Genomic DNA, 13,799 nt, shown 5'->3' with positions numbered 1-13,799 from the left:
GCAGAGTATCGTCGACGGCGCCGGAACACGGTTCCGTTACGTCTGCATGGACGAAAGAGCGCCGCCATTTTGTCGTGCTCCTGCAGACTCGGCACCATCCATGCAGGAGTATCGTCTGCAACAACAGACGCAGTCTCGCTAAGTGACCTCTTCGTCTACCTTCAAAGAAAAGTCAGCCGGTTCCGTTGCAACGCCATTAGCGAACAAATGCACTCGTGCGTTAGGCAGAGTGTTTCCTACGCCTTTCTGCCTAAAACGTCACGTGCGCGACGTATTCCTTGCAACGGCCACCAGTTCAAGCACTGAGACGCATATTGTAATGCCGTACTTGACTTGCCGCGTCTTTTTTCTGAAGAAGCTGAATTTTCCTCGTTTCTGACATGGAGCGCCATCTATAGTCGCGAAGCTCAGCGTCTGCAGTTTTTCGAAGCGCGGGGAAGTCCATTACTTACGCCATCTGGTGCACCAGGCAAGGCGCTTTCTACCGCAGCGCCCTCTTAACTCGCTGCGGTGAGACGCCTCTGTGAAGTTATAGAAAGGCCACATAATTCTCTTCAGGATTTCTGTGGTCTTGCCCCTTTACGTGCTTCATTTTTGCTCCACTCGAGTGAGGAGCCAGCTAGCACGCGTCCAGATCCACCACACTTGCTCAATCCACGAAGAAAAAAAAAAGGGAGGGGGACGGAAGAAGACAGTGAGAGCGACCGACCACGAGTTGTCGTTGTTTGAAGTAAGCCGTGTACCTGCAAGGCGCACCAAATGCAACCCGTGCCCAGGATACTAACGAGTCCGTGGACCGAATGCTCACGGATACTTCGGGAGGCAGGAAAAAGAAAAGAAAAAGGCGCAGCCGCCACGTTTATTGTTCAAACATGCCAAAATGGTTCAAAGTCTGCTTCGCGTGACCCTACTCGTAACGCTCCGTAAATATAGTCATTTCAACGTAACAAAATGAGAAAATATATGTCGTCTATAAATTTCTTCAGGGCTATGCGGTAAAAGCTATGCAGTAAGAAAAAGCACAGGAAAAAATATACGAGCCATCTGCGAGCGGAAATGCGTGCCGTATCACACCCGAGGCATAGGCGAACGGGAAAGAATACCCCTTTGTTGTCCATCGACCGTATTCGCTAGCAGACAATGCAGGTAAACTGTAAATAACACGCGGCGTTTCATTATTATTTCACCGCCTTCAAAGCGAATGTGTTTGCTGGATATGGTTTCCTGAATGGAAGCCTTCGCAGTGACGTCACTTGTCTGTAGTGCTGCCTTTCGCGAAGTTTGTACGCTTAGAACGACACGAGCCTGACCGAGTTTGTAAGAATCAATGATTTAATGCTGTTCGAAGACTGAGCACCTCGACTTTCAAGAGACGTTTATCGTGAATATGTGCGCATATCTATCATTCATATGGGTGTCTTGGCTATTTTGGGACACATCTGCAAAATTAAAGTGACGCACATATAAACTGCGTCCATACGTAAAGGATTACTGCTATTTTTTTACCCAAATTTACACAATGTTGTGCTTTCCGAGGCGGCCTCGTAGATATAAATTAGCAGCTCCGCATTCGTTATCCGAATAGAGCTTGACCGCGCAGTAATAGATAGCTGTTCTCTTGAGGGTGACACGTTGTGAACACTAACCCTTGAGACCTTTTCTTGAAGTGATGGCATTGATCCGAACAAGCAGTTAATCCAACAACATTTGGCTCTCGTTGTCACAACTACTGTAACTCTTCAGAAGAGCTGGACTCAAGCTCACGACAGAACTGCTACTCGGGGGCAGCATCAGCGAAACGTTTTTCTAAAAGCAGCTCGTTCAGAACGTCGTTTGTGACGTCACCAGCAAGGCACCCAATGACACTTTCCCGTTCTCCTTGCCTTCCTTCCTCTATCACTTGTTTACCCAGGCACCGCGTAACGATAGACCCTCCTTGCATTCTCGCGATTACTCACAGCGAACAAACAATATATCTCAACAGTAACAATAGTTGTCATCTTGTCAACAAGGTACACACACTGTCGAACACAAACCTTAAGTACAGACGTTTCGGATATGGTATCGCGTAGCGGTACATCAGGCAAGACGAGCACCTCGCTGCTCGCTGTTTGTGTTTTCTTAAAAATCGGTGAGTACGTCCTGGCCCTTAGCACGGTCAGGTTAGCACAAGTACCAAGTACCAAAAATGTGAAAAGGGAACGAAGGGAAAGAGTTTCTTCATGTCTGTGTGTGTCTGTGGATGTAGTTTCACGAACAGCCTCGAAGAAACGGCACAGTTGAAAGTGTCGGTTTCGGGTAAAACTTTGAGTGCAAGATTCAGGACAACCGTATTCAAACCAGAGTGTGACATGCGAAAAGTGTTTGTGTCCGGCATGGATAGGCGAGCGTCAGTTGCTTGCATCTTAACAATCGCTTTGCACGATCTCCTATCTGTTCTCAAGCCCTAACCATACCCATTGTCTGGTGCAGCTTCGAGACAGTTGCGAACTGACGGTGGCATGGAAAATTATTTCAAGCACACCACGACCTTTCTTTTCGGAAATACGATGCTGAAACATCTTTTGACACCAGTAGGGGATGTGGCGCGCACAAACACTCCCGATAACTTCAAATCATGGGTCAGTGGGTGATATACAACAGACGCAGCGTTGCGCGCTCGCGTGTAGTCCCTCATAATAAGACCTGGGCCAGAGTTGTCAGAGAGCAGGTTTACACGCTCCGCCGCTGTGTTTAGACACGTGCAGCCAGAAACAAAACCCGGAAGAAATTAGCGCAAGAAATAACTCTGTCAGTGTTGGTTGAACTACTTTTCGCCGAGAAATTCGCAGCCGGGTTCCTGAAACAGGTTGTCTTGGTTCACGTTGCGACCTTCGCTGTAGGAAGCAATCGGTGACAAGAAAGAACTTGATGCGAATGTGCGACTCTCCTCAAAGTTTCGGTTGCCAGAACGAAGTCAGAACTGGCGCTGTCAAAACTTCACTGGTAGACAGTGTGACCGGCAGCCACCAGAACAAGAGAAACGAAACCGTAGTTGTGATAGCGCTGGCTCGCTATTATTAGCTACCGGCCATGAGTGATGTAATATTCAATGTACTTTCCATACGCAACGATACGAGCCAATGTCATTTATCCACGCAACATTGGTGTCTGTACATGATATCCTCGAGCTGCCGACCATTGCGGGAAGCAGTGAAAAGCGCCGCACCTTCTAAAAATGAATATATATTGTGTGTTGATAGACTGCCTTGCATATTTATAGACTTATCCTTTGTCTGTATCAAGTATACAAAACTGGGGATAGATGAAAGTATTTGGAGACTTTGGTCAGATTGTTGGATAAAAATTATCAGACGAGCAGTTTGCAGAAACGTAAGTCTACAGATATAAGTCGACATTAAATTTAGAGAAATAAGTCTATAAGCTGTTTATAAAGATTCTATATTCTGGCCAGAACGTTCTTTTGTGAGGTGCAGCGAAATGAAAATGAGACAGGTTTCGGAAATCTCTGGAGGCACAAGTTCGCACTAGACGGCGCAATAGACTCACTGCCCATTATTGATGCGTTCCTTCCAAGCTCACTTGAAAACGGACAGCTACGAAATTTTAGAGGAGACTCACACAAACCTCAGGTCCTTTTAGCCACGATGCTAATAGAAGCCCGCACCTATTTTTCAAAAGGGAGGCAAGGAACGGCGAACCTAAAATAAGGCGGGTAGAAGAGAAAGCGCCAAAACCTTGCGAGGTTGCCTAGGAGTTCGGCTTTGAAGCGCCACCCCCATGGGACGTTTTGCCACGCGTCGCGTCGCCCGGCGTCGGCATCAGTGGCTGCTCGTCAGTACTCAGCCCAAGTAGCCAGCTGGTAAGAGCGGTTGCAGGCGTTTATCAAGTGCACGTAACGCGTGACGTATTCTCTGCAGACGGCGGCAACTCCGAGTCTCGATGCGGCGACGCCGACAGACGACGCACCCTTCTGACGCGCAAGCAAACGCGGCCATGTAGGTACGTGCTTGTGGTTTGGTCGCTCACGTGTGCCCGAGCTCCCGCCGAATGTTTACGCGCGCGTGTTTGTGTGCGTGTATTTTCGTGTATGTTTGTGTATTGGTGTGGCTCTACGTGGTACATCGAGTCGCGACCTTCCAGCTGCCGTGGCGGTCCTTCTTCTCCTCTTCATTGCAGCGGCGCTTCGACGTCTCTCTCCTGTGGATCGTCGGGGGGGTGTTTCCTCACATGACGAGACACTTGCCCTTGAGTTTCTCCTTGCGAAGCTGCGACTTGGTCTTCTTGGTGTCCAGCTGGAGCGACACGGAGCGGCGTTTCTCCATGTTGAGCAGCTCCTGGAACAGCTCGCGCACGTTGTGGTTGGTCTTGGCCGACGTCTCGAGGAAGCCGCACGACCATCGCTTGGCCTGCTCCTGGCCGGTCTCGGGCGGCACCTCGCGGGACTCGGCCTCGTCGAACTTGTTGCCCACCAGCATGATCGGGATGCCCTCCGTCTCGCCGCTCTTCACCTGCGCGCGAGGAGAGCAGAAGAGTGAACGCACCGCCCCACGCGAAGGCCTAAAAATTAAACACTCAGTGCCCTTCCGCTCGGTGAAGGAGGATGACCAGCGAAGCTGTGTGTGTGGGCCCCTTAACCCCTGCTTCACCTCCGCCGCGTGTCGGCCCGGTATGGCACTATCTTCCGGATTGGCCGACGTATGAAAAATTGCTGTATACGGAGACGAGACCCACCAGAACCTGGCCATGAGCAGCTTCGCTGTAAATATTACGGGGCTTAAGAGGAAGTTTTAGCTCGGGTCCAACTCTAACGCGGCCTATTCAGATATATATAAAATGCAAAGACGCTTTTCTGAGATAACCCCCGGACCGATTTTAATGAAATTTGTTGCATTTGACAGAGAAACTTAAATTGTAGTGATTGCTGGAAGCAGAATTTTGATAGAGGGCCTGAAATATAGAATACGTTTTCGAAAATTGGTATGCATGAAAAAAGAAATCGAAGCACGAAGTTTATCAATTCGTAGCGCTGCACCAAGAACAGATATCGCAGTTATGTAAACTGCGAACAAATTGAATATGTCAGTGTATGTATTATGTGACTGTTACATTGATTACAGGGGTTTTGCTAACGTCCTGATAACATATTAGTAGTTGATTTGAAAGCCATGCAGAATAAATCATATTTGCCCACTTTAGATGTACTACTACACGCAATTTAGAGAGTTGCGATATCGTTTTTGACTGCTGAGTTACAGAGCTTTAAACTTGATAGTACGCCTTTCTGAAAATTTGCGATTTTCAACAATTGTTACTCAAAAATCGATGGCCTAAACCAAACATTCGCTACCAACGGTCACTAGATTTTACCTTTTTGTTTAAAATGCGACAAACCTCACTAAAGTTGGTGCAGTGGTTACCGGGAAAAACGACTTCTCCTTTCCTATGTATTTAGGAGCTCGGACTCGGGGTTCCTATCACTTTGCAAAGTCACAGAGCCGTTTGAAGTCAAAGGGACAATGTTTAGCGAATTCCATGTGCTGTAGCCATCATTTTCATCTTGGTTAAATCGCTTTGCTTGCAGCACCCGCATTCACTAGCGCCAGAGACCCCTCTCGCAAAACTTATGGGAAACTCTGGATAGAACAATATACCAGAACGTGACGCTGATACCTTAAGTGAGGCTGCTGTGTCCGTATTTACTATCGTAATTACTGAAAAGTCTTACTTTTTATATCTTTACTATTTTCCCATAGACTTGACCTGTTTGCACTCTGAGGATTACAACTATCGAGACCTTTCCCGACGGTGCCGGCCTAACGAAACTCGGGGTGACATCACTCTACCGACGCGGTCTTTTTCTTTTGCGTGTCGTCTGCAAGGCGATGATCACCTCTCGTATGATTTCGAAGATGGGCCTGAGCTCCTCCAGGCTCTGGGCCGAGGTGATGGAGTAGACGAGGATGAACGCGTGCCCCCTGGAGATGTTGAGCCTCTGCATGGCGGGAAACTGGTGGCTGCCCGTCGTGTCCGTGATCTGGAGCGTGCACACGTTCTTGTTGCAGCTGATCACCTGCGACAGCAGCAGAAGCAGACGACGCCGAGAAAATGGACCACGAGCAACGTTTATCCCATCGGCATTGACCCGTGCCGTAGCACAGCGAAATTATGTTCCTGATGATATTGTATCTCACCGCGGAACTTTCTGGGATAAACCGCATGCGTATTGTGCCTAGGTTCCAATGCGTTGACGCACTGGAACAGTGGGTATATTTTCTTTTTTTTATTTGTTTTTTTTTTAATGCCGGAGCATATTTTGCGATTCGGCGGAATGAGATGTATTACCTGAAGAAGCGGACCTTACTTTCCACAATTGGTGACGTTAAGGCAGCTTATTAAAATTATTTCCTTATGAACCTTCTAAATTATTCATTTTAGGGCGTGTGCGTTCCACTTGGAAAATTGAAGCCAAGCAGAAGCGAAATCATGTTTACTTCGCAGAAGCCTTCAGAGTCGTTCCATTTTTGACATCCCTGCTTCCAAAATCTGCTAGAATACTGTACTGCAGCGACATTCAAGATCATTCCGAACTGCTTGACTTAGGCTTCTGCTAAACTGTTCCTTGGAACGTCCGTGCATTTGGTCGCCCGCTTTATGGCCGGATATCTCGGAAGGGGTGCTGGGCTGGCGATTTCTGCCAAGCAGACCGTACGTCACTACAGATGAGCTTCAATTTCTGAATTGCAACATGTGTCCTAAAATCACTAATTAGAAAGGTAATTAGTGAAATTTTATTTTATTAACTACATGAAAATTGTAATTTCTCGCTCAAGTAACGTCCGGTTCTTGCATATTTGAGGATTCAAAAAGCGGAACAGCGCTGTCACAGGCGATTTCAAAAAAAAAAAAAAAAAGGTCCATCGAACCAATAAACAAAGAGGCGGTGCGGTCAAGCCTGGTTACAGTTAATGCGCGTATAGTGAACGAACGGCTGCATTGGAGGTAAACACTGGTCCCGATGACACACTCACAGGGCCCTGAATATTTTTTATCTCAGCAAAAAACTGCGCGAAAAAGACGTAGACGAGATAGAGAGAAACGATAAACACGGGCACAAACGCGTTTCTGTCTCGTTTCTCTCTATATCGCCTACGTCTTTTTAGCGCACTTTTTTGTTAAGATGGAACCACACCAACTGGCCCAGGTCTCAGTTTTTACGTATATTTTTTGTCGCTGATACAGTGAATACGGCCGCAGGGCAGAAGCGGATAAAAAAATACGTTTCCTTACTACATAAAACGGCACAAAGAGCTATAACTTGCTGAAGGTGACGGGGTAAACAATGATCGCATTTTCAGTGCGTTTGGCACATTGTTTCAGTCACTTCGAAAATTTGTGCGTGCATTGCTTGTCTTGCATTGTTATCAAGCTGGACGCCACGCTTTGCTATGAGAGAAATGGTAGCAGCATTCCTACGCGCAATGATTGCAGTCTGTGAATCTCCGTTTCAATAAAGCGCCAATTTGTGCTCTTGTGAATGGTGAGCGACCTGATCTGCTCAGAAAAATGTTATCGCAGTCAGAAACAAAACAAAAAAAAATAACAAAAAAAACAAATGGTGAACTACGGCTACAGCGAAATTACTGATATGCGCGAATTTTTCGAGATCCCAACGACTTCGTTATAATGAGGTTCTATTCTATATATACATTTATTCCTAAGAGTGCAAACCGAACGCCATAAATGAGTAGCTAGGAGAGACAGAAGAGAAACAGAAAAAGAAGAAACCGTGAGGAGGTCAACCAGACATGCGTCCGGTTTGTTACCCTACGAAGGGAAAAAGGGAGGAAAAGCAAGGTAGGGAGAAGGAGAGAGAGCGAGGGAGTTCCCAACAGTGTGCGCCAGATATGGTTGCAGGCGTCCACCACGGAACGCAAAGGAAGAATATTTTGAATGCAGCCCCGGGAAGCACATGTAGTGCTGATTGCAACGAGCTCCGTTTCTTTTATTGAACTACGGGATCATGAGAAAATAGGCGACTGAAGGGCCTGCTATCCCGGTCATTTGAAGTTAACTCCTATGAAGAAGGAATATAAAGAAATATAGAAACAGAAACAAAAAGGAAGATACAGGGAAATACCAGCGTATATAACTGAGCTATAGCCCGCAGCACCATATCAATAATCAGAGCACGACCAATCTGCAACCTGGGGACGTTTATTTTCACGTTATTTCGAGAGAAAGAAGAAGCGACAAGCGGACGAAGGAGGAGGAGGGGGCCGCGTGTTGGTCGAGCACCGTCGTTTCTGCTTTATCCGAGAGATGGCGCCACTTCCGCCAGTGAGGCGGCGGTGCTAGCGGGACCTAGAGGAGGGGCCTCTGCGAGAAAGGAGGTCATACAGGAGGAAGGAGAGATAGAGGCAGAGGTAAACCGGGCGGTAGAATTTGCGATTCACGGGCGTTGTTCATAAATGGAACCCGATACACTGCCACTTGGGAAAAGGAGTTATCTTCGCATAGTTACCGTTAACTTCGAAACACCCCTAGAAATAGGAACGGGTCTTTCCCTAGCGAACGTTGCGAGAAAGATCGAACGTGCCGAAGGTGGGACAGGTTGGGCGGCGGCCCCGCCCGGCTCGTCGGACAATGAACTCCATGGCGGCGGCCCCTTGACCGCGGGGTCTAGGTTGTCGACCCTGGTTCGGAGCGCGGAAGCGATCGCGCTCGCTTCCGGCTGCGAAAAGTGGCCTTGTGGAGGGCGTTACGCTAATGGTGTTGGGGCAGTCTGGGATTGTACCCTGAAGTGCGGATGTTTCATCGTTAATTTTGAGAGAGCGAAAAAAAAGGGAGATAGACAGAGAGATGGACGAGGCAGAGGACAACGAAGGTGGTCACTGAAAACTGATATATTCCGGGAAGTAAGGAAAAAGTTCATGGTCTACACATGCGTAGTAAGGTAAAAAATAAATAAAAAATAAACATTACTAAATAAAAAGGAAACTCATAGTATCTTCACCACAGCTTAAAGCTCATTACATAAGCCTTACTAGCAATTTATTCTCGACCTTTTTCAAGTTCACGGACTACTTACTCATTAGGTCCAACGTCCAAAATCAACACGGAGGTTAGGAAGGATGCAGTAGTGTACGATTTCGATTTTATTGTATATTGCTCGCATAATGGCGGGGCCGATAATGTAATTCGTGGCATCGCGTTTAGCAACATAACGCTTTACACACAGAGTGCTTGTAGAAAGATTTTAGAATTCACGTCTGACCTGGCAGCATGATCTTCGCCCTTTCCTCATATATGAGACCTCGAAACACTCCCAGGCCCTCGATAGCTACCTGCATATTTGACGAGCACTAATTCTTTTCTGGATGAGATAGTTCAAGTGGCTGAGGAGTTCTATAGAGATTTATACAGTACCAGTGGCACCCACGACGATAATGGAAGAGAAAATAGTCTAGAGGAATTCGAAGTCCCAAAGGTAACGCCGGAAGAAGTAAAGAAAGCCTTGGGAGAAATGCAAAGGGGGAAGGCAGCTGGGGAGGATCAGGTAACAGCAGATTTGTTGAAGGATGGTGGGCAGATTGTTCTAGAGAAACTGGCCACCCTGTATACGCAATGCCTCATGACGTCGAGCGTACCGGAATCTTGGAAGAACGCTAACATAATCCTAATCCATAAGAAAGGGGACGCCAAAGACTTGAAAAATTATAGACCCATCAGCTTACTGTCCGTTGCCTACAAAATATTTACTAAGGTAATCGCAAATAGAATCAGGAACACCTTAGACTTCTGTCAAGCAAAGGACCAGGCAGGATTCCGTAAAGGCTACTCAACAATAGATCATATTCACACTATCAATCAGGTGATAGAGAAATGTGCGGAATATAACCAACCCTTATATATAGCTTTCATTGATTATGAGAAAGCGTTTGATTCTGTCGAAACCTCAGCAGTCATGGAGGCATTAAGGAATCAGGGTGTAGACGAGCCGTATGTAAAAATACTGAAAAATATCTATAGCGGCTCCACAGCCACCGTAGTCCTCCATAAAGAAAGCAACAAAATCCCAATAAAGAAGGGCGTCAGGCAGGGAGATACGATCTCTCCAATGCTATTCACAGCGTGTTTACAGGAGGTATTCAGAGACCTGGATTGGGAAGAATTGGGGATAAAAATTAATGGAGAATACCTTAGTAACTTGCGATTCGCTGATGATATTGCCTTGCTTAGTAACTCAGGGGACCAATTGCAATGCATGCTCACTGACCTGGAGAGGCAAAGCAGAAGAGTGGGTCTAAAAATTAATCTGCAGAAAACTAAAGTAATGTTTAACAGTCTCGGAAGAGAACAGCAATTTACAATAGGCAGCGAGGCACTGGAAGTCGTAAGGGAATACATCTACTTAGGGCAGGTAGTAACGGCGGATCCGGATCATGAGACGGAAATAATCAGAAGAATAAGAATGGGCTGGGGTGCGTTTGGCAGGCATTCTCAGATCATGAACAGCAGGTTGCCATTATCCCTCAAGAGAAAAGTGTATAATAGCTGTGTCTTACCAGTACTCACCTACGGGGCAGAAACCTGGAGGCTTACGAAAAGGGTTCTACTCAAATTGAGGACGACGCAACGAGCTATGGAAAGAAGAATGATAGGTGTAACGTTAAGGGATAAGAAAAGAGCAGATTGGGTGAGGGAACAAACGCGAGTTAATGACATCTTAGTTGAAATCAAGAAAAAGAAATGGGCATGGGCAGGACATGTAATGAGGAGGGAAGATAACCGATGGTCATTAAGGGTTACGGACTGGATCCCAAGGGAAGCGAAGCGTAGCAGGGGGCGGCAGAAAGTTAGGTGGGCGGATGAGATTAAGAAGTTTGCAGGGACGGCATGGCCGCAATTAGTACATGACCGGGGTTGTTGGAGAAGTATGGGAGAGGCCTTTGCCCTGCAGTGGGCGTAACCAGGCTGATGATGATGATGATGATGATGAATTCTTTTCGATTATTTGCGCTGATTACAAGTGCGCACGTGCACACGGAATAAGGCGGCTATACATTTTTTAAACAATCCCTACCTCCACTATAACGATCTACAAAATCATAGTAATAACTTGCTTCTTGAGTTTAGTATTTTAAGCGCGTGAGAGATTTTTCATTTCGTGTTGCTCTCAAACCATGCATTTTGCAGTTTTTGCAGTTATTATCAGAGAAGTCTAAAATAGTTGGACAGAAAAAAAATGTAATTGATATAGCGCCACAGATAGATGCGCTTTTATGCATTGATATACTTTTTTGGCGAAAACACACTTAATTTTTTTTCATTTCCCTATTCGGCACTAATAACTAGAGAATGATTAGTGCTTTTGTATCAGCCACTTCCTACATTGGACCGGGTCAACCTAGCGTTGACCCATCACACTGCTTCAGTGGCTATGGCACATAGCTGTCGGGTACGAGGTCACAGATTTGACTTCCCGCCGCAGAAGCCGCTCTTCGACGGGGGCGAAACGCAAGGACGCTTGCGTATTTTTATTTTGGAGCACGTCAAATAACCCTTGGCCCTCCTCAATAGTCGTCTCTCACATACACAATCTTTTTTTTTTTTACTTGGAGTCGCTCAGTCCCGCTGGTCCATCATTCAATCAACCTAGCAGTGCTTGCAGAAAGCGGTGCGGAATGCAGCTTACCTGTCTGTAGGTGTCTTCAATGGTGGGGATGTAGCTTTCCCGGAACGTTCCTTTGACAAAGCGTAGCACCAGGGAGCTCTTCCCGACACCGCCGGCTCCAAACACTACAACCCTGTAGTCGTTGCTCTGTTCAGGCATGCTCGGTCTCCTACGATGCTCTGGGTTCGATCCCGCAAGGGGCAGCAGGAGTTGGGAAGGAAGTAGAAGAGGAAGAGGTTGTAGGGCAGAAGTGAAAAAGAGTACAAAAAGCTCTCGCAAGAAGCCTGGGAGCGATTCGAAGAGGGCTACTACAATCGCGCCCGTGAGCAACTGGCTAGTGATGCAGTTGCTCAAGCGCCACCCCACTTCTTTTTTTTTCTTTTCCCGCGCTTTTCGACTTCGGTATCACGCGCGCGCGCGCCGCTCCGCTCGCCTCAGGGAACGCGGAAGTGTGAGCGCGCCAAGATGCTGCTCGCCTTTTGACAGGCGTCGTCCCTTCCCCGACAGCGCCCGCGCTTTTCTTTTTTTAACCCGCGCTATCCCCAGTGACCTCCTTTCCCGCGCGTGCGCGTGGTTTCGGGGCTCTCGCGGTCTGCGCTTTCCCGCGCGCCGGCGCGCGCGCTCTATGGGGGACAAGGAACTCACAATACGGGGGCAGGGTGCGGCGAACGCGACGAGACTTGGCGCCGCCGCGTCGCTCCCTCTTTCCCATTGGCCGAGCCCGGGCAGTGACGTAACCGGCGGGCGCCTATCGGGCTGTTACACTTCGTTCTCGCGCCCGATCGTCTGCTCGAGCGCTTCTCCATGTTGGTGTCCGTGCCTTCGCTTAGTACTTCGCAAGTTCTTTGCCGTTTTGTTGTTGCGTTTCACTCGCGGCAAGGACTTGTGGGTATCGCACTGGACTTTTTTTATCCCTGTCCTTCCAGTCTTGCTGGTTTCTTTTACTTGGACACACACTCTGAGCCGGTTCCGTTGAGGAAGTGCGGAGGAAGGAGAAGCGTGCGGCTTCCTTACGGGACGGCCGCCAGTTGTTATGGGTTTCCTTTTTTGCACAGAGACGCCCGAGACAGCGCGGCGCCGCCTGGAATCTAATTTGGCGTAGCGCCCGCTGCTGTACGGAGGACGCTGGACCGACATCGGCAGACGATCAGGCGCCGGGTCAAAGTGTGACACAGACTGCAATCTGTCGCCTTTATTATTAAATGTGCGCGTCGGAGAGTTTGGTACCAACGGTGAAGCCGGCTACTGCTCGTCGCTTTTGTCAAAAAGCACCGGCTCAAAACAGTCAGACAAAGGAATAATGATAAAAGGTAAATAATAACTGGATCTGTTAGCCACCTTGGTCAATAAAAGTTTAAACGAGCGCACTGTACGATAAGAGAAGGTAATTGAATCTGACTTGATTTTATATTGTGAGTTGTGGAATTATGGAATAAACACTGATAGCGCAGCAAGTAATGGTAGTTTCGAAAGCAAAACACATATGAATATAAAATGCACCGCAGTCATTGTCAATTCATCAAGTACCACACAGACGAAACGAAGATACTCGAGGATTAATTGCGCGTTCTGAACCGGAGACCGACACCATTCAAAAAGAAGAAAGCTTTGAAATTGTCGGCGCTGCACTGACGTACCGGCGCTGATGATTACATACGAAATTTGAGAACAATGTTTGGCCTTCCGGTTGGTTGCAACTAATTAACCTTCTTTGCGCGATATGAATGATAATAGAGCTCGGAAATGATGCTTCTCAAGCCTATAGCGATTTACTGTGGCTCTTCAATATCCCTTTAAAAGCCGGAATTGCTGCTCCTGTAAAGGTTACTTTACCTTTGTCGTGCTTGATGTGAGGAGAAAACAAACACGCGCAACATATTTTATTAATTCTAAAGAACACTTCGCATTACCTACGTTCATCGCAAATAAAGCTAGAAGTAGAAAAGGGATCTCTCATTATTTGCGAAACAAGATATTTCCACAGGTTGCAAAATAAAAGCAAGACGCTCCTGTTCGCTTCAAATTTAGTAGAATGGTTCTTGCAACTTTAAGGTATAATTTATATGCATGATTCCTGTGAATTTCACAGATCCCACACTTGTGCTGCAATTTAAATGACACC

The 13,799-nt window shown here is 47.2% G+C and overlaps 1 protein-coding gene across 1 annotated transcript in view; it reads right to left on the bottom strand.

Moving 5' to 3' along the window:
• Nucleotides 1-829: 829 nt before the first annotated feature.
• Nucleotides 830-13,799, bottom strand: part of LOC126517379 (GTP-binding protein Di-Ras2) — a 184,578-nt gene continuing 171,608 nt past the window's right edge. The window contains exons 2-4 of the mRNA XM_050167091.2: nucleotides 11,699-11,856; nucleotides 5,894-6,073; nucleotides 830-4,511 (exon numbers count right to left, since the gene is read on the bottom strand). Of these exons, the coding sequence (XP_050023048.1) occupies nucleotides 4,227-4,511; nucleotides 5,894-6,073; nucleotides 11,699-11,836 (603 nt within the window). The 5' untranslated portion in view covers nucleotides 11,837-11,856 and the 3' untranslated portion in view covers nucleotides 830-4,226. The remainder of the gene's footprint in view (nucleotides 4,512-5,893; nucleotides 6,074-11,698; nucleotides 11,857-13,799) is intronic.

Source organism: Dermacentor andersoni, chromosome 11 (genome assembly GCF_023375885.2).
Source record: "Dermacentor andersoni chromosome 11, qqDerAnde1_hic_scaffold, whole genome shotgun sequence".
NCBI classification, from domain to species: domain Eukaryota; kingdom Metazoa; phylum Arthropoda; class Arachnida; order Ixodida; family Ixodidae; genus Dermacentor; species Dermacentor andersoni.
This window is presented reverse-complemented; position numbering and strand designations above follow the sequence as displayed.